Here is a 21,351-nt window from a genome sequence, read left to right on the forward strand (position 1 = left end):
GAGGGGTCTGGAGAGAAAGCTGGAACTTTTCGTCACAACTGGGCCGGAAAGTGGGTCAGGGCCCCAACTCCAACCAGGCCCTTACCCCGCGTGAGCAGGCGGGGCTCGCAAAATGGACGCCCAGGCGCGGTTCCGGAAGCCGCAGCGCGGGCATTCGCCGCCCTCTTCCAGGCTCTCAAATTTCCCGGGAGCTCCGCCCCTCAACTGCCTGCCCTCCGGTTTCCAAGGCGTCGCGCCGGAAGTGACCTCACGGCGGTGGCGTGGAGACGCGGGGCGCTTCCGGCGGCGGCCGCGACTGTGGGGGTGGGTGCGGAGAAGCCCCTTATCAGCCTCTGGGTCTCCTCGTGTTGCGGGGTCTCCTTGGCGCGGTGTGCGGAGGCGGCGACAGGCAGACGGCGTTGGAGGTGGGAGTGGCGGGGCGGCTGGGGTACGGGCGCTCGCGGGAGGGGGCTTCCGGGGTTGCCAAGCGGGTTTGCTTTTAGGCTTCGGGGTTCCGGGCCTTGTAGACTTTTATAGAGGCGGGCGCGAGCCGGGGGCCAGGTCCTAGGGGTTGCCTCAGGGGGTGTGGTTTGAGGTGGGCGGCGGAGGGCAGCAGGATTCTAAACAGCCCGGGAAGCGTGGGAGGGGGGAGGCATTAGCGGCCTAGGCTGTTGGTTTAGCCTCGTTGATGGCCGGGGCAGCTAGCCCACTCTTTGCTCCATGCCTCAGTGTCCTTTTGCACAATGGAGTAGGGTGGCATGGAACAGCGCGGGTGCCACCTCCGTGACTGTTAGCCTGAGGACAGAGGTGAACTGGGGTCTGAGAGGGAAAGGTGGCCGAGAAGTTAACGATACCCGCCGGGGCGCAGCCTCTTGATTCTTTCCAGCTGTAGGTGTTAAGCCTGAGCTTCTTTAACTACCCTTTGTGTGCTGTTGATTGAATTTATCAACATTTGGCTTGTTGAGTGGTTCAAGTGTTCTGGCGTGTGCGAGGCGTAGTCCTCGCCTGGTTGGCGAGTTGGCTTTCAATGAATCTTCCAATTCCAGAGCTGGGAGGAGTCCTAACAATCCTCTCCTGTGGTTGCGGATGAGGAACTGGAATGGTTTTTCTACTCTTACCTAGCCACAGACTACACTGATTTCGGTCCGCTGTCAGGTATCGGTCTAGTAAGACCATCAGAACATAAATGACTGTCTGTGAGCAGGTCACTATTTCAACTGGAAACCTCAGATGGATTCTAGTCTTTTTTTATGAATGGCAGATTAGGGGTACTGAGTTCAAAATTCCTATCTGTTGGTTTCTCTCTATGAAATAAAGATGGTTACAAATAACGTAACTTTTTTTATCACTAAGAATTTTTTGGTGGAACTTCCTTGTGGGGGTAGGGCTGTGGGACTAGCAAAGGGTATTTCAAACTTTTTTGACCTGGGACCCACAGTTAGATACAGTTTACATCATGACTCCGTGTGTGCTCCCAGCATGGGCACAGTACACACAACACACCCCTCAAAAGTTTACCCTTTTTACATATGATGCCCCTTGACATTTTCTATTTCATCGAAAGAAAAAGTTGATTGCTACTCACTAAATTGACTGCCAACAGGTCTGACCGCCAAAGACCTGTAGTTTGAAAAATACTGGATTAGAAAATGTTTAAGATATTTGTGACTTCTGAGAATTCAAAGTGGAAATGTATCCTAGCCAGAGGAGCAGGGTTGCTAGAGTTATAAATTCATCCAGAACAACAGGACAGGAACTTCAAATTGGTGTCTCAAAGGAATGTAGTGATAGTGTGTCAGGATTTTAGAGGGCATTCATTACATCTTTTTTATGATGACCTGGTGGATGACATAGGGGAATTTGCCAGATTGTGGTAAAGTTAGATGGAGTCATGACTTTGAGCCTCTAGGTCTGGAAAGGTTAGATTTATGAATACAACTTACAGTTGGGATTCTGGTGAGTTGAGGCTATATCACTTTCTTTATATACAGTGTGTATTTAAAGCCTTATCTGAAAGGTGTGCTTATCAGATTTTTTTACCTTTTTGAAGTGAAGAGAGAAAATATCATCTGGTTAATCTCAAGATTTGCCCAGTGCAGTTTAATGAAACGAAATGGTTATACAAATGTGAGAAATTTCAGTTAGGTTACAAAAAATGCAATTATACCAGGTAATGAAGGTAGATGTAAAAAAAAAAAAAAAAAAAAAAAAAAAAAAAAAAAAAGAAGGTAGATGTAACTTAGAAGGGGTTCATGTGATAAAAAGAAGTGGAGCTTCAATCATCTGAATCAGTGGCATGGCTAGGTTGTGAGAAAAACTCGTGGGACTGTGGTGGCAGATTGCATTAGGAGAACATAGAATCTAGGACAAGAAAGGAAGATTGACCTTAGCACTGATTAGCTCTCTCCTGGAATATAAGGTTTATGTCTGGGTACTCTAAAAGAGTAAATTTATTTGGGGGTACAAGTTAAAAGTCGTTGGAATTTGTCAAATTTTCAAAAGTAATTTTTTGTTTCTTGTCTGAAGTAATTTTTTATTGGTTGTCTGAGTTGCATTGACATGAGTGATTCTTTTTCCCTTGTTACTCAGGGTCTTAAAACTTTTTTTAGTGTCCAAAACATTAGAAAGTCTATGTATCTCTTACACATTTAAGTTGGCATCTGAAATTGGTCATTGTAAATTTCAGTAGTTTATTTTTTTATTTTTTTTTAACTTTTTAAAATTTATTTATTTTTGAGACAGAGAGAGACAGAGCATGAACGGGGGAGGGTCAGAGAGAGAGAGGGAGACACAGAATCCGAAACAGGCTCCAGACCCTGAGCTGTCAGCACAGAGCCCGACGCGGGGCTCGAACTCACGGACCGTGAGATCATGACCTGAGCCGAAGTTGGCCGCCCAACCGACTGAGCCACCCAGGCGCCCCGTAAATTTCAGTAGTTTAAACATTTTAAATAATTTAGGATGTAAGTTTTGGCGTGTAAATACTGACTTCTAGAAGATCCATACAAAGTTATCTAAATATGCAATTTGATGTTCTTATTTTATTCGTTTTTTTTAAGTGGGCTCCACACCCTATGTGGGGGCTTGAACTCAAGACTGTAAGATCAAGAGTCGCATGCTCCACCGACTGAGCCAGCCAGGCACCCCTTGATGTTTTTAAAATATACAAGTAACCTTTTTTGTATTAAACCTCTGAGATATGTGTAAGATATGTATAAATGGTGTATTACATTACTTGAATTTTGGGTGTTAAACTAATCTTGTGTTCCTGGAATGAACCCCACTTAGTCATGGTGTATAATATTTTTTTATATGTTGCTGAGTTTAGTTTGCTAATATTTTGTTAAGAATTTCGTGTCTATGGGGCGCTTGGGTGGCTCAGTCGGATGAGCTTCCCACTTTGGCTCAGGTCATGATCTCACTGCTCCTGAGTTCGAGCCTTGCGTCAGGCTCTGCTGACATCTCAGAGCCTAGAGCCTGCTTCAAATTCTGTGTCTCCCTCTCTCTCTGCCCCTCCCCCTGCTCACGCTCTGTCTCTCTCTCTCAAAAATAAACAAACATTAACAAAAAATTTAAAAAAAAAGAATTTTCGTGTCTGTGTTCATGAGGGATACTGAAGTTTTTTTTTTTTTTTATGTCTTTGGCTTTAGTATCAGAGTGATAGTACCCATATAAAATGAGTTGGGAAATGTTACTTTCTTTTCTGTTTTCTGAAAGAGTTTGTGTAGGATTGTTTATTTTTCCATATGTTTGATAGAATTTACTAGTGAAGCCTTCTGGGCCACCCAGGCAACCCTGCCATTCCCAAGATTTTGATTAAACAGCTTTCGAGATAAATGCATGGAAAAATACCTAGTTTTTCAGAAGCCCATAAGTAACCACTTACTCATCCTCAGCTGTTGGTTTTAACTGTCCTTAGTTGACCAGAGTTGTTTCAATCTGAATAGTGTGAGTTCTGTCTGATGTGGCAGAGGAAATGGAAGTTAGTTGGTTTGTAACTGGCAAGTTCTTCATTTGTAGTTTATAAATTGTTTTGGCAGCTGCCTCAGTTGCATAATGGGTGGAAGATCATTTAGGGCTACCTGAATTTATTATCTAAAGGCCTCTTATAAGAGAAATGATATGGAAAGCCTCATACTTAATGGGGAAAAAGTGATAGTTTAGCATTTGAGCAGATTAGTCCATACATATTCTAAGACTTTGTGTGTAATTGGCCAGCATAAATGGGCACATTTGTTCCCAACAAAGACAAATACAAAAATGTTAAATTCCTTATACATAATAGCCCCCCAAACAGGATGGGTAAATACACTGAGGCATAGTTATATAATAGAATACTATATAGTCATGAGAAAGAATGAACTATTGCTACATACAACAATAAGGATGAATCTTACAGATGTAAAATTGAGCAAAGAAACCAAACACTTCAAAAGAGAACCTTTATAAATAAAAAAATAGAATCTTCGTGATTCCATTTATATGAAGTTCAAAAAGGCTACTTAGGGGTGCCTGCGTGGCTCAGTTAAGCATCCGACTTTAGTTCAGGTCCTGATCTCACGGTCTGTGAGTTCAAGTCCCGAGTTGGGCTCTGCTGACAGCTCAGAGCCTGGAGCCTGCTTTAGAATCTGTATCTCCCTCTCTCTCTGCCCCTCCCCCGCTCGCACTCTGTCTCTGTCTCAAAAATATTTAAAAAAAAAAAAAAAAAAAAGGGCTACCCTAATCCTTTGTGTTAAATATCAGAATAATGGCTACCTTTGTGGGGACACAGTGGAAACTTCGTGGGAGTTCAAAGTATTCTGTGTCTTGATTTAGGTGGTGGTAATGTGGGTGAATTAATATGCAAAAGATCATGCAGCTGTACACTTAAAATATGTAGGCTTACTATGTATATTAGGCCCTGATAGAAAAGTAGAAAGTAAAAGACATCAAAGATTGGTCTCCTTGTGGCTTCTAGATCTCCTTCTGCTTCAGCTGTTGCTCTTCTTTTGACACGAAGATGCTAGCCCTCTGATTGATGAAACCCCCTTCCTTAGTGTGTTCATCTGATTCGGAACCCAGATGGCACTCACTGGTTTTAGATTTACTGGTTTAAATTAATAGAGCAATTTTCTTTATAGAATGAGCCTATTTGATGAGTTTTGGATAATGCATTAATGTATTTTACATAGAGGGAAGTTTGTGATAATAGGGTAATTTGTTACACGTCGAGTGGTTACTTTTTAAAAAGTTTCTATTGTAGAACTGGCAGTCCACGTTTTAAAGCTATTAAAAGTTCTCAATTATTACCAATATAAACTTGAATGTACAACATCTTTTTAAATTATAGTTGCTGTACAATCTTATATTTGTTTCAGCTGTAATTCTGTACATCACATTGTGCTTATTACCATGATGGATATGGGTACCATTTGTCACCATACACTGTTGTCACAATATCATTGACTATGTTTCCTGTGCTGTACTTTTCATCTCTGTGACTTATTTTGTAAGTGGAATTTTGTACTTCTTAAGTCCCCTTCACCTAATTCACCCTCTGTGACTTATTTTGTAAGTGGAATTTTGTACTTCTTAATCCCCTTCACCTAATTCACCCATCCCCTCAACTCCATCCCCTCTGGCACCCACCATTTCTCTATTTATGATTCTTTGTTTTGTTTTTTAGATTCTACATGTAAGTGAAGGCATATGGTATTTGTCTTTATCAGACTTATTTCACTCAGCATAATGGCCTGTGGGTCCATCCATGTTGTCACACTTGGCAAGATCTCATACTTTTTGACGACCGAGTAATATTCCTGTGTGTGTACCACATCTTATACATTTATCTGTCAGTGTGCACTTAGGTTAGCTTTCATTTCTTAGCTATTGTAAAGCTACAGTGAACATAGGGGCGCACCTGTCTTTTCACACTGGTAGTTCTGTTTTCTTTGGGTAAATACCCAGTAGTTGAATTACTGGATTGTATGGTATTTCTTTTCTTTTCTGTTTAATTGATATTCAAGTTAGTTAACACACAGTGTAGTCCTGGCTTCAGGAGTAGATTCTAGTGATTCATCTCTTACGTATGATACCCAGTGCTTGTCCCGAAAAGTGCCCTCATTAATGCCCATCACCCATTTAACCCATCCCCCTGCCTTCCCCCACTCCAGCAACCCTCCATTTATTCTTTGTATTTAAGAGTCTCTTACAGTTTGCTTCCCTTCTCTTATGTTCATTTGTTGAGTTTCTCAGATTCCACATATGAATGAAATCATATGATATCTGTCTTTCTCGGACTGACTTATTTTGCTTGGCATAATGCCCTCCAGGTCCATCCACATTGTTGCAAAATGGCAAGATTTCATTCTTTTTCATTGCGGAGTAGTATTCACTGTAGGTATGTATGTATGTATGAATGTGTATATCTTTTTAATTCATCAGTTGATGGACATTTGGACGCTTTCCATAATTTGACTATTTGTCTTTAAAAAATATAATTTATTGTCAATTTAGCTAACATACAGTGTATACAGTGTGCTCTTGGCTTTGGAAGTAGATTCTCATGATTCATCGCTTACATACAATACCCAGTGCTGATCCCAACAAATGCCCTCCTCAATGCCCATCACCCATTTTCCCCTCTCCCCCAAACCCCTCCCATCAACCCTCAGTTTGTTCTCTGTATTTAAGTCTCTTAATACTTAAGAGGGTTTGCCTCCCTCTCTGTTTTTTCCCCTTCCCTTCCCCCATGGTTTTCTGTTAAGTTTATCAAATTCCACATGAGTGAAAACATAGGATATCTGTCTTTCTTTGACTTATTTCATTTAGCATAATACTCTCTAGTTCCATCCACATTGCAAATGGCAAGATTTCATTCCTTCTCATTGCCAAGTAGTGTTCTATTGTATATCTAAACCACATCTTCTTCATCCATTTGTCAGTTGATGGACATTTGAGCTCTTTCCATAATTTGGCTATTGTTGAAAGTGCTGCTATAAACATTGGAGTACATGTGCCCCATGAATCAGCACTCCTGTATCTTAGTAGTATAAATTCCTAGTAGTGCTATTGCTAGGTTGTAGGGTAATTCTATTTTTAATTTTTTGAGGAACTTCCACACTGTTTTCCAGAGCAGCTACACCAGTTTGCATTCCCACCAACAGTTCTAAGAGGGTTCCTGTTTTTCCACACCCTTGCCAACATCTGTTGTTTCCTGAGTTGTTAATTTTAGCCACTCTGACTGGTGTGAGGTGGAATCAGACTGATTTTGATTTGTATTTCCCTGATAATGAGTGATGTTGAGCATCTTTTCATGTGTCTGTTGGCCATCAGGATGTCTTTGGAAAAGTGTCTATTCATGTCTTCTCATTTCTTCATTGGGTTATTTGTTTTTTGGATGTTGAGTTTAAGTTCTTTATAGATTTTGGCTACTAACCTTTTATCCGATATGTCATTTGCAAATAACTTCTCCCATTCCATTGGTTGCCTTTTAGTTTTGTTGATTGTTTCCATTGCAGTACAGAAGCTTTTTATCTTGATGAGGTTCCAATAGTTCATTTTTGCTTTTATTTCCCTTGCCTTTGGAGATGCGTCGAGCAAGACGTTGCTGCATCTGAGGTCAGAGAGATTGTTGCCTTTTTTTCCCTTTAGGGTTTTGATGGTTTCCTGTCTCACATTTAGGACTTTCATTCCTTTTGAGTTTATTTTTGTGTATGGTGTAAGAAAGTGGTCCAGTTTCATTCTGCATGTTGCTGTCCAGTTCTAGCATCATTTGCTAAAGAGATGTCTTTTTTCCATTGGATACTCTTTACTGCTTTGTCAAAGATTAGGTGGCTGTACATTTGTGGGTCCAATTCTGGGTTCTCATGCACATTGGTCTGTGTGTCTGTTTTTGTGCCAATACCATACTGTCTTGATGATTACAGCTTTGCAGTAGAGGCTAAAGTCTGTGATTTCTCTCACTTTGGTTTTCTTTTTCAACATTACTTTGGCTACTTGGGATCTTTTGTGGTTCCATACAAATTTTAGGATTGCTTGTTCTAGCTCTGAGAAGAATGCTGGTGCAATTTTAATTGGGATTGCATTGAATGTGTAGATTGCTTTGGGTAGTGTTGACATTTTAACAGTATTTGTTCCTCCATTCCATGAGCATGGAATGTTTTTCCATTTCTTTGTGTCTTCAGTTGCGTTCATAAGCTTTCTATAGTTTTCAGCATACAGATCTCTTACCTTTTGGTTAGATTTATTCTTAGGTATTTTATGGTTTTTGGTGTAAGTGTAAATGGGATTGATTCCTTGATATCTCTTTCTGTTGCTTCATTATTGGTGTATAGAAATGCAGCTGATTTTGTGCATTGATTTTATATCTTGTGACTTTGCTGAATTCATCTATCAGCTCTAGCAGTTTTTCGGTGGAGTCTTTCAGGTTTTCCATATAGAGTATCATGTCATCTGTGAAGAGTGAAAGTTTGACTTCTTCTTTGCCAATTTGGAGGCCTTTTATTTCTTTTTGTTGTGATTGTTGAGGCCAGGACTTCCAACACTATGTTGAACAACAGGGCGAGAGTGGGCATCCCTGTCATGTTCCTGATCTTAGGGGGAAAGCTCTCAGTTTTTCCTCCATTGAGGATGATATTAGCTGTGCGCCTTCGTATATGGCTTTTGTGATGTTGAGGTATCCCTTCTATCCCTACTTTCTTGAGGGTTTTTATCAAGAAAGGATGCTGTATTTTGTCAGATGGTTTTTCTGCATCTGTTGACAGGATCATATGGTTCTTATCCTTTTTTCTGTTAATGTGGTGTATCATGTTGATTGATTATGAATATTGGACCAGCCCTGCAACCCAGGAATGAATCCCTCTTGATCATGGTGAATAGTTCTTTTAATGTACTGTTGAGTTCGATTTGCTAGTATCTTGTTGAGAATTTTTGCATCCAGCTTCATCAGGGATATTGGCCTGTAATCCTTTTTAGAGGGGTCTTTGGTTTTTGGAATCAAGGTAATGCTGGCTTCATAGAATGAGTTTGAAAGCTTTCCTTCCATTTCTTTTTCCTTTTTTTTTTTTTTTTTTTGAATTTCTATTTTTAATTTTTTAGGAAGCTCCATACTGTTTTCCACAGTGGTTGTATCAGTTTGCATTCCCTCCAACTGCACAGGGCTTCCTTTTTGTCTACATCGTTGCCAACATTTATTGTTTCTTGTCCATTTGGTATTGCTTATTCTGACAGATGTGAGGTGCTATCTCATTGTAGTTTTGATTTGTATTTGCCCGATGATTAGTGATATTGAGCATCTATTCATGTGTCTGTTGGCCATCTGTATGTCTTCTTTGGAAAAATGTCTATTTGGGTCCTCTGTCCATCTTTAATCAGATTATTGGGGTTATTTTTTTGTGTTGTGTAAGTTCTTTACAGTTTGGATATTAAACCCTTACTGGAGAGGGTACCTGGGTGGCTCAATCAGTTAAGTGTCTGACTCTTGATTTTAGTTCAGGTCATGAGCTCATGGTTTGTGGGATCGAGCCCTGCATCAGGCTCTGCACTGTGTGGAGCCTGGTTGGGATTCTTTGCCTCTCCCTCTCTCTCTGCCTCTCCTTTGCTTGTGCACATACTCTCTCTCTGTCAAAATAAATAAATAAACATTAAAAAAAATAAACCCTTATTGGATATATCATTTGCAAATATCTTCTCCCAGTGGTAGGTTGCCTTTTCCTTTTTTTGGTTTCCTTTGTTGTGCAAAAGCTTTTTAAAGACAACATCAGTGTCTTAAATACATATATTGGGTAAAGAAGAAATAAAAGTCTTTCACATCTCATGAATTTCTGGTAGTTGAAAAAATTCTTGTTACTACAGCTTTTCATTCTGCAGCTAATAATACAAGCATCAGAGTAGGATTATGATGGAGTATAAATGATGGGAGAGGAAATTCATACTTCTGTGATACTAAAGTAGACAAAGGCTGGTCAGGACATGGGAAATAAGCCTAAAGTATGTGTATTTTGTGCCTTTTACCATCATCAGTGTTGTGGAAATTGGGTTGCATCGGAAATTCACCTGATTTCTTAAATGCTTATATTGATAATTGTTGTAACTCAGTGATGGGTATGTGGGGTTCATTATGCTGTTCTGCCTACATTTGTGTATGTTTGAAATTTTTTGTAAAATGTAAAAAAAAAAAAATCTAACAGTTGATCCTGCTAACACATTATTTTCTGTTCTGTCAGCATAGTTTTCTGATATTTACTTAGATCACTGGAAAATTCCCTGAGTTTTTCTTTAGGTTTTGTGTTTCTGATGGGACATACTCTTTTTACCACAGGAGTGTTTTTTATTTTTCCTTTTTTAGGCTGTATATTTTATGTATGTGTATTTCTGAAATTAATACTTGAAAACAGCTTGAAATGCTCTTTCTTTTCTGTTTTTTCATGGAGAATGCCAAGCAGTATTTCATTTTGTACTTAATATTGTATGTTATGTTTATACTCATCTGCTATTTCCTGACTTCCTTCTGTATGTAGGGCAATGCTGGATTTCATATCTTTGTAGGATTTTGCACAGAGTATGCTTAACAGGTATTCTGATTTTAGAACTATTTCCAAGAAGGGCCAAGGCATCTAAATATAAATATTTATATACTCTAGATTTTGAGTGATTAACTTCTGTCAGATTTATGACATGTAAATTCATTCATTGATTAGATAAATATTTGCGTTTCTTTTTAATTCTGGACACTCTTACTGGCTGAACAAGGCAGAAAAGGTCTCTTGCCCTCATGAAGCTTACATTTTAGTGGGGTGATACAACATAAACTAATAAGGTAATTCGTGTTGTGATTAATTTTGAGACCATAACAGAAGATGAGGTGTTGAAGAGTGATGGTGAGTAGTGACATTAGATTGGGGTAGCCAGGGAAGGCCTCTTTGGGGTGGTGACATTTTAGCAGATACCAGAAAGACAAGATAGAATTAGCTATTCATAGTTTTGTTGTAGCGTAAGTTTTTTGTTCCTTTTTTTGCTGAGTAGTGTTTTGTTGTTAATACCATAATTTATCTCTTGTCCTTGTTTCTAGTTTTTGCTATTGTGAATAAAGCTACTGTGTACATTTGTGTACAAGTTCCTTTTTGAGCATGTTTTCATTTTTCCTGGGTAAATGCTGGGAATGAAATTTGGGGTCATAGGTATGTGTTTAATATTGTAAGAAATCATTAAACTCTTTCCCAAAGTCGTAGTATCATTTTACACCATCAGCAGTGTAAGGGGGTTCCAGTTGCTCTATATCATCACACACATTTGGTGTCACCTACCGTCCTTTAAATTTTAAGCCAAGATACCAAAATGGTATCTTACGGTGTTTTTTCCAACATAATTATTTTTTATTGTTGTAAAATACATGTGTATAAAAGTTACTATTTTAAGTGTGTAGTTCAGTGGCATTGAGTACAGTCACATTGTTGTGTAACCATTACCACCATCCATAACTTTTTCAGACTCCCAAACTGAAATTCTGTACCCATTAAACAATAGCTTACCATTCCCTGTTCCCCCCCGCTCCTGGCAGCCACCTTCTGCTTTCTGTCTCTGTGGTAGAATAGTCTCTTGTGTCGGGTAGTCTCTTGACTGCTGTAGGAAACTCCTATCTGGCTTATTTCACTTAGCATAATGTCTTCAAGGTTCATCTGTGTTGTAGCATATATCAGAACTTCTTTTTAAGACTGAATGATATTCCACTCTAGGTATATACCACATTTTGTTTATCCGTTCACCCAGCATGGATGTTTGAGTTGTCTCGTTGTGTTTTAATTTGCATTTCCCCAGTAATTAATGATGTTCAGCTCTTCGTATGTTTATTGGTCATTCAGATAACTTCTTTTGCCCATTTTTAAAAAATGTGTTTTTCCTTTTTTATTGCTGATTTGTAAATATTCCTTATGTATTCTGGATACAAGTCCTTTATCAGATATATTGATTGTGAATGTTTTCTTCTTGACTGGCTTTACCTTTTCTTTCCCCCTCTTGTTTTGGGCGATAGTAGAAGAAAGAACCATTGTTTTGCTTCTTGAAATGCTTGGCTTGGCCAAGTCTGGGAGGTAGCCTCCATAGAAGTGATTTTGGGATGTGGCTAGACTATGTGGAATATCTTCTTAAATATTTTATTACGTTACCATTATTTTAAATGTATGACTAACCCCATTCAGAGAATGATTTGGTTTGAAAAGAAGTTGAAAAAATATGACTTGGAAAAAAATAGTTTTCTGCTCTGGGACATTGTAATCAAAGCTAGATGACTTTACCTTTTTACTGATTGGGGCGTTATCCTAAGAAAATAATTTAGGACAAGCAGTATATGAAATTGATCATTGCTGCATTAATTATAATTGTGAAAGATGGAATTCTCTAAATGTTCAATAAGAAAACTAAGTGGGGTGCTTGGGTGGCTCAGTTGGTTAAGCATCTGACTCTTGATTTCGGCTCAGGTTATGACTCAAGGTTCTTGAGTTTGAGCCCCATGTTGGGCTCTGTGCTGTCAGTACAGACCCTGCTTGGGATTCTCTCTTCCTCTTTCTCTGCCACTCCCCTGCTCATTCTCTCTGTCTCTCTCTCTCTCAAATAAATAAGCATTTTTAAAACACTTTTAAAAAATAAAATGGGATAGTAAAGTAGCTACCCCGTAGAATTGTCATGACGATTGAAGGGAAGAATGCCCCTAAAGTTTTCGCTGAGTCATACTAAATGTGCAGTAAATGCTGGCTGCTGCTGCTGCTGTTGCACAACATGATGGTATGTGTTTAAAGGCTGTGGGATTATGTGTGTTCCACTCACCTTTTATTTTCTTAGCAGTAGTTTTTTTTCCCCTTCCTTTCTGTTACCTATCATATTAAACCATCATTAGATTCAGACCACCTATATGAAAGGTCAACTTCTTTCCATCTCCATTGATCTGTTACAGTTTACCATCAGCTCTCAGATGCTCTGCTCTAGTTGCCTCCCAGTTGGTCTCACTGAAAATATATATATATATATATATTTTTTTTTTTCATCTTTTCCAATTTATATTCTTTATGGTGACTTTTGATAATTAGAACTTTTACATTTTGATGAAATCTAATTCATCAGATTTTTTTTTTCTTTTATGATTAGTACTTATTTGTGTTTTGTCTAAGCTTTTTCTCACCCAAGGTCACTAAGATACTGTTTTCTTAGTAGCTTTAATAGTTCTAGCTTTTATGTTTAGATAGTTTGTTTCAAATTGATTTTTTGTATCTGGTATGGGATAGGAATACAAGGTTATTTTTCCTCCTGTATATCTAGTTCTAGCGCCATTTTTTGAAAGATACTTGAATTTCTTTATTGATTTATCTTGGTACCTTGCTTGGAAGTCAGTGTGGGTCTGTTTCTGGGCTCTGTTCTGTTCCATTGATTTCTTTGTCTAGCCTTGCACCAACACCACAGATTTTCTATAGCTTTATAGTAAATTTTAAAATGAGGTGGTATAAAACATGTAGCCTTGTTTTTTATTTTCATGATTATTTTGGCTGTTCTAAGTATTTTGCATTGCCATATGCCTTTTAGAATCAGTTTTTCAGTTTCTTCAAAAAGACCAGTTGGGATTTTTATTGATATTTGTATTTGACTGGGGAGAATTGACAACGTTGAGCTCTTTGACTTATGAAGGTGGTACATCTCTCCCATTTATTTAGATCCTCTTTTAATTTTCCTCAGTGGTCTTTTATATTTTTCGTTGTAGAAGTTCTGCATGTTTTTCATTAGATTTATCCTAAGTAATGGTTTTTTTTAATCCTAAGTAAAGTTTATGGTTTTTAATAGTACTACAAATAGTATTTTAAAATTTTATTTTCAGTTTGTTGCTAAACTGAGAGTACAGTTTATTTTAAATTGAGCATGTATCCTGTGACCTTGCTAAATTAATTTATTAGTTCTAGTAGGATTTTTTTAGTTGGTACATTTCTTAGGGTTTTCTACATACACGGTCAATCATATGGTTTATAGGTAAAGACATTTTTAGTTCTTCCTTTCCACAATTTGTGCTTCTTATTTCTTGTTGCAGTGTAGAACCTATAGTATGGTATTGATTAGAAGTAGAAATGATGGAAGTGGATATCCTTGCCTTGTCCCAGTCTTTGGGGGTAAAAGATTCATTATTTCACCATTAATATGGTGTTCACTATAATTGTTTTGCAGATGCCCTCACTCCCCCCTTTTTGATTTCATGAATGGATATTGAATTTTGTCTGATTATCTTTCTGTATTTATTTATTTTTTAAAGATTTTATTTTTAAGTAATTTCTATACCCAATGTGGGGCTTAAACTTAACCCCAAGATCGAGAGTCACATGCTCTGCCAACTGAGCCAGCCAGGCACCCCTGTCTTTCTGCATTTATTGATATCATATGTGATTTCCTTGTTTATTTTGTTAATGTGGTAGGAGACATTGATGTTTTAAAATTTTTTTATTTTTGATTTTTGTAATGTTTATTTTGAGAGCTAGTGTGTGTGCTAGTGCAGGGGAGGGGCAGAGAGAGGGAGGGAGAGAGAATCCCAAGCAGGCTCTGGGCTGACAGAGCCCCTACCCGCCCCCCCCCCCCCCCCCCCCCATGTGGGGCTCAGTCTCACCAAGTGTGAGATCATGACCTAAGCTGAAATCAAAAGTCAGATGCTTAACTGACTGAGCCCAGGGGACCCTGATTTTTTTAAATTAAACCTTTTATTTGAGATAATTGTAGATTCTTATGCACTTGTAAGGAACAATACAGAAACATTCCATATACCCTTCCCGGTTTTCCTCATTGGTAATAACATTTTCAAAAACTGTAGTACAGTATCACTACTAAGATAATGACATTGATGTGGTCAAGATACAGAATATTTCCATTATTACAAGGATCCCTTTTATAGACCTTTTGTTGCCCTTTCATAGCCATCCCTATTTCCTTCCTGCCTCAGCCCCTCCCTAAACCCTGGGAACAACTCATCTCCATTTCTGTAGTTTGTCATTTCAGAAATGTTAACACAAATTGAATCAGATGGAATGTAACTTGATGGGGTTGGCTTTTTTTTTTTTTTTTTACTTTTTCTCTATGGTACTGCAGTTTGTTCAGCCATTCACCCATTGAAGGTCATCTTGGTTTCTAGTTTGGGCCTATTTGTGTGAACTTAAGTGTTGCTTTCTCTGGGATAAATGACCAGTTGTGCAGTTGCTGAGTCATGTAATAGTTGCATGTTTTTAATATTTTTTATAGATTGCCAAATTGTTTTCCACAATGGCCATACCATTTAATAATCCCATCAGCAGTGTGTGAGGAATCCAGTTTTTCCACATCCTTTCCAGGATTTGGTGTTGTCACTAGTTTTTATTTTAGCCATTCTGGTTGATGTGTAGTGATCTTTCATGGTAATTTTAAACTGTATTTCCCTAATGGTTAATGATGTTGAACTGTTTAACATCTTTTCATGTGCTTGTTTGCTGTCTGTATATCTTCTGTTTTGAAATGTCTTTTTGTGTCTTTTGCCCATTTTTTAATGGATTTTTTTTCTACTGGGTTTTCAGAGTTCTTTATATATTCTATATACTAGTCCCTTGTCTCTTTCCGATATGTGGTTTGGAAAAATATTTTCCCCATTCTGTAACTTGTCTTTTTTATCCTCCTAACAAGGTCTTTTATAGAACAAAAGTTTTTTAGTTTTGAAGAACTCCAGTGTATCTGTTTCTCTTTTTATAGATTGTGCTTTTGGGGTCTAAGAACTCTTTGCCTCGCCAGATCCTGAAGGTTTCTCTTATATTTTCCCTAAAAGTTTTATAGTTTGACATTTTACATTTTAAGTCTATAATTATTTAAAAAAATTTTTTTAATGTTTATTTATTTTTGAGAGAGAGAGAACAAGTAGGGGAGGGGCAGAGAGAGAGGCAGACAGAAGCAGAAGCAGGCTCCAGGCTCTGAGCTGTCAGCACAGAGCCCGACACAGGGCTTAAGCCCACAAACCATGAGATCATGACCTGAGCTGAAGTCGATGCCCAACCAACTAAGCCACCCAGGTGCCCCAAGTCTGTAATCATTTTTAATAAATGTGTGCATTATGAGACTTAGGTCAGGGTTTAGTTTTTTTTACTGATGGATATCCATTTGCCCCAGCACCATTTGTAAAAACTATGTTACTTTGGTTGAATTACTTTTGCATTTTGTCAGAATCATTTTGGGGCATTTTTGTGTGTATCTGTTTCTGGGTTTTCTATTCCATTCCATTGATTTATATATCTTTCCTCCCACCAATACCACATAGTTTTGATTACCATACCCATATAATAAGCCTTGAAATTGGGTAGACTGATGCCTCCCATTTTCCTGTCAAAGTTGATTTAGTTATAAAAAGGTTGTAGTTTGGGGGCGCCTGGGTGGCGCAGTCGGTTAAGCGTCTGACTTCAGCCAGGTCACGATCTCACGGTCCATGAGTTCGAGCCCCGCGTCAGGCTCTGGGCTGATGGCTCGGAGCCTGGAGCCTGCTTCCGATTCTGTGTCTCCCTCTCTCTCTGACCCTCCCCCGTTCATGCTCTGTCTCTCTCTGTCCCAAAAATAAAAAATAAAAAAAAATTAAAAAAAAAAAGGTTGTAGTTTGTGTGATTAGATGTCTAGGTAAATATTATCTTTACTGTTTTTTCTTTAAAGCAATTATAATATCTTTATATAAATTAAATTATATTGCTTATTCATTAATATAACAAAAAAAAGTAATTCAAGTATAGTTAACCTACAGCATTATATTAGTTTCAGGTGTACAGTACAGTGACCCATCAATTCTATATATTACTCAGTGCACATCAAGATGAGTTGTACTCTTAATCCCTTCACGTATTTCACCCATCCCCCCACCCACCTCCCCTCTGGTGACCATCTGTTTGTTCCCTATAGTTAAGAGTCATTTTATTTTATTTTATTTTATTTTATTTTATTTTATTTTATTTTATTTTATTTTATTTTATTTTAATTTTATTTTTTGCATATATATATATATATATATATATATATCCCCTCAGCATTTTTTTTTTTTTTTAACTTACATCCAAGTTAGTTAGCATATAGTGCAACAATGATTTCAGGAGTAGATTCCAGTGATTCACCCCTGTGTATAACACCCAGTGCTTGTCCCAGCAAGTGTCTTCCTTAATGTCCCTTACCCATTTAGCCCATCCCCCCTCCCACATCCCTCCAGCAACCCTCTGTTTGTTTTCTATATTTAAGAGTCTTATGTTTTTGTCCCCTTTCCTGTTTTTATATTTTATTTGCTTCCCTTCCCTTATGTTCATCTGTTTTGTTTCTTAAATTCCTCATATGAGTGAAGTCATATACATGTCTTTCTCTGACCAATTTCAGGTAGCATAATACCCACTAGTTCCATCCACATAGTTGCAAATGGCAAGATTTAATTCTTTTTGATTGCTGAGTAATACTCCATTTTGTGTGTGTGTGTGTGTGTGTGTGTGTGTGTGTGTGTGTGTGTGTGTGACATCTTTATCCATTCATCTGTAGGGTCTGTTATTTGACTTGTCTCTTTTTCCCTTTTTGCTTTATTTCTTAAATTCCACATGTGATTGAAATAAGATAATTGTGTTTCTCTGACTGGCCTGTTTTGCTTAGCACTATATGTTTTAGCTCTATCCATGCTGTTGCAAATGGCAAGGTTTCATTCTTTTTTATGGGTGAGTAATATTCCATTGTGTGTATATGTGTGTGTGTATGTGTGTATGTATGTATGTAAACATCGCATCTGTTCTTTGGGTAAATACGCAGTAGTGCAATTACTGGATCATAGGGTAGTTCTATTTTTAATTTTTTGAGGAACTTCCGTGTTGTTTTCCGTAGTGACTGCACCAGTTTGCATTCCCACCAAAAAAGTTTTTTTTATTTAATTTTTTAATGTTTATTTATTATTGAGAGAGAGAGAGCATGAGCATGGGAGGGGCAGAGAGAGGAAGAGATACAGAATCTGAAGCAGGCTCCAGGCTCCAAACTGTTAGCGCAGAGCCTGACGCGGGGCTTGAACTCACAAACCGCGAGATCGCGATCCGAGCCGAAGTCGGTCGCTTAACTGACTGAACCACCCAGGCACCCTCCCCCCCACAGAAAAGTTTTATTTTTTATGCTTTATTACTTCAATTAAGGATGTGACAGAATATGTATTATTAAGCAACACCTGGTTCAGAGCCTGACATAATATTTGCTGATTTTAATTAAAGATTTGTCTGTTTCTCAAGATTTGAATGGCTCATTCTCTCTACAGTGGTCTCACATCAGCAACATGGCTACGGATTGGCTGGGCAGTATTGTGTCCATCAACTGTGGTGATAGCTTGGGGGTCTATCAGGGAAGAGTGTCAGCAGTGGATCAGATCAGCCAGACCATTTCTCTCACCCGGCCTTTCCACAATGGAGTGAAGTGCCTCGTGCCAGAAGTCACCTTCAGGTGAGTGTCCTGACTGATTTCTTCAAATCTAGTCTCGTGGTCTGTGGAGCTTGAATCTAGGTCCGATTGCCGACGTTCTCTTGTATGGGGCTGCTTTTGAGGAGAGTCTTGTCAGGTGAGATTTTGAAGTCTTAACTCTTCTAGTCTAGCTGCTGTTTCAGCATAGAGTTTGTGTTGTGTCATAATTAACTTTTAGCCAATGAATCGGGGTTTGTCAAATATTTTTCTCATCTCTGTCAAGCACTCAATATTATTTAAGTGGGTCAAATTCAGAATAATCTTTCTATTTTCTTTCTCAGATTTTTATTATTTGTATTTTCTTATATCTAAGGCCTTTATTGATCCTCCCCCCACTGCATAAATGTATCTCTCTTTTAGATTTGTATTGTAATTTATCTCCAGAAGCACACTGTCTCCAGTAGCTGAGGTCCTTAGTTACTGAAATGTATTTTTCTTTCTTTTTTTTTTTCTTTTTAATGTTTATTTACTTATTTTGAGAGAGAGTGTGAGCAAGCATGAGTAGGGGAGGGGCAGAGAGAGAAGGGAAGAGAGAATCCCAAGTAGGATCAAGCTGTTAATGCAGAGCCCAACACAGTGCTTGATCTCATGAATCATGAAATCATGACCTGAGCCAAAACCATGAGTCAGATGCTTAACTGACCATGAGTCAGATGCTTAACTGATCTCAAGTTCAGTTGTCTGCAAGTTCAGTTGTCTTCACATCCCTCTTTTCACCAGTTTGTCATACAGCCTCCCTTTCTTAGGTTAGAGCAACAACAGAACGGTCATACGAGAGCTTCCTCGACTCTCTAAAAAGTACCTTCACATAATCTTTAGGAGTATTCAATTCTTATTTCTAACCCCTTCTAAAATCTCAATAGAAGACATACCCTGTGTGTTCAGGGCTACCCTTGTCCTGTACGCTTCACATACTATCCTTTTCTGTCTCCTTTGACACCCTACTCCATGTCTTTTGTGTCTTCATTATCAGCCTCTATACTGTCTTTCTCCTCTTTGCATTCCAACATTCCCAGCCTTCCCCCACAGTTCACACCCTCCAACACCCACGTCCACCCACAGCTTGCATATGCCATTAGGTATTGCCCGTCCTTTCCTTTCTCTTTATACCCACGGTTCTTTTCAGAGCAAAATAGTCTGTTTTCATTCCCTTTGTGGCCTCATTCTCTAGTTCTTCTTTTCCCCACCATTGTCTTTTTTTCTAATTTTACCGTCTTGCTAAACTAGCTCTCGCTAGTTCAATGTTACAAATGAACTAATTGCCAAATTCTGCAGCAGTGTCTTCATTCTAACGTTAACTCAGATGCCACCTGTTGAAGTATTGTCTTTTAGTTCCTCTGTCACTCCTTTGGGTTTTCTTTCCATGTATTCTTCCATTCCTTTACATCCCTGACACCACGTTCCTTTTCTTCTACTTTTTTTTTAATGTTTGTTTATTTTTGAGAAACAGTATGTGAGTGGGGGAGAGGCAGAAAGAGAAGGAGACAGAGGATCCAAAGTGGGCTCTGTGCTGACAGCAGAGAGCCCTATGAGGAGCTTGAACTCACTAACTGTGGGATCGTGACCTGAGCCGAAGTTGGATGCTTAACTGACTGAGCCACCCAGGCGCCCCTCTTCTACTCACTTAAGATTGATTTACTCAAAGTTCTGTCTTTGATTCTTTTCTTTGTCTGTAATCTCTCTCGACCACTTCATGTGTACTCTCGTACACATTGAGACCCCAGATCTTTAATTTAGACCCATTATCTGAACTCCTGACACTTATTTTGTTTATTGGTCATTTCCAGGTGGATGTCCCACAAAATATCTTTCTGTTTTTACACGCGGTGTAGGGCTGGACCCTGAGATCAAGAGTCGGATGCTCTTTCAACTGAGCCAGTCAGGCACCCCTTGCACAGAATATCTTTTTTTTTTTTTTTAATGAATATGTGAAATTTGCTCACATATTCTTTTTTTTTTTTTTAATTTATTTATTTTGAGAGAGAAAGCGTGAGTGGGGAAGGGGTAGAGAAAGAGGGAGAGAGAAAGAAAACCAAAGCAGGCTCTGCACTGCCAGCATGAAGCTTCACATGTGGCTCGAACCCATGAATTGTGAGATTGTGACCTGAACTGAAGTCAGACGCTTAACTGACTGAGCCACCCAGGCGCCCTGCTCCCACAAAATATCTTAAATTTAAGATTTTCAAAGCTGAACTCATCATGTTATCTGTAGGTTTCTTCTTTCAAAGGTCTACCCTTAATCGGTAACTAATTATACCTTTCCGAGTTAGAAACTTAGGAATCATTGTAAATTCTTTCTCTTTGATCCTCATGCTTAGTCACCAAACCCTATGGAGTCCAAATGTCTCTTGGTTTCATCCTCCCCTCTCCATTTGCATTGTCACTTGCCCTGTTCGTTGCCTCTATTTCTTGCTTGATCTCCTCACTCAGTGTTCTTCCCGCTAGCTTTTCCACCTTCCCTACAGCCACTAGAAAAATGTAATATGAGTATGATCTGGTCCCCATTACCTCCACAGCTTTGCCTCCTGTCACTACTATCCATCTCCAGAACTTTCCCATCACCCCACAGTGAAACTTCATACCCTGTAAACACTAACTCTCCAATCTCCTTTTCCTCCAGCCCTGGTAACCAATTTTTTACCTTCTTTTTCTATGAATGGGACTATTCTAAATACCTCATATAAGTAGAATCATTTAATAATTGTCCTTTTGTGATAGCTTATTTTACTTATTAGCATACTGTCTTCAAAGTTCATCCATGGTGTACCATGTGTCAGAATTTCCCTCCTTTTAAAGGCCTGGTGGGGTGCCTGGGTGGCTCAGTCAGTTAAGTGTCCAACATCAGCTCAGGTCATGATCTCACGGTCTGTGAGTTCAAGCCCCTTTTTGGGCTCTGTG

The 21,351-nt window shown here is 38.7% G+C and overlaps 1 protein-coding gene across 4 annotated transcripts in view; it reads left to right on the forward strand.

The window, feature by feature from the left end:
- The first annotated feature begins 270 nt into the window (after nucleotides 1–270).
- The window catches only part of EDC3 (enhancer of mRNA decapping 3), a 60,931-nt gene continuing 39,850 nt past the window's right edge, over nucleotides 271–21,351 (forward strand). For 2 of the 4 annotated variants that reach the window (XR_006203436.1, XM_042941418.1), the window contains exons 1-2: nucleotides 606–786; nucleotides 18,254–18,435. Coding sequence is in view for 3 of the 4 variants with exons in the window: in XM_042941418.1 (XP_042797352.1) it covers nucleotides 700–786; nucleotides 18,254–18,435 (269 nt within the window). In the remaining variant the exon portion in view is untranslated. The other 2 variants (XM_042941419.1, XM_042941420.1) reach the window with 2 other exon arrangements.

This window comes from Panthera leo, chromosome B3, assembly GCF_018350215.1.
Source record: "Panthera leo isolate Ple1 chromosome B3, P.leo_Ple1_pat1.1, whole genome shotgun sequence".
Lineage (NCBI taxonomy): Eukaryota > Metazoa > Chordata > Mammalia > Carnivora > Felidae > Panthera > Panthera leo.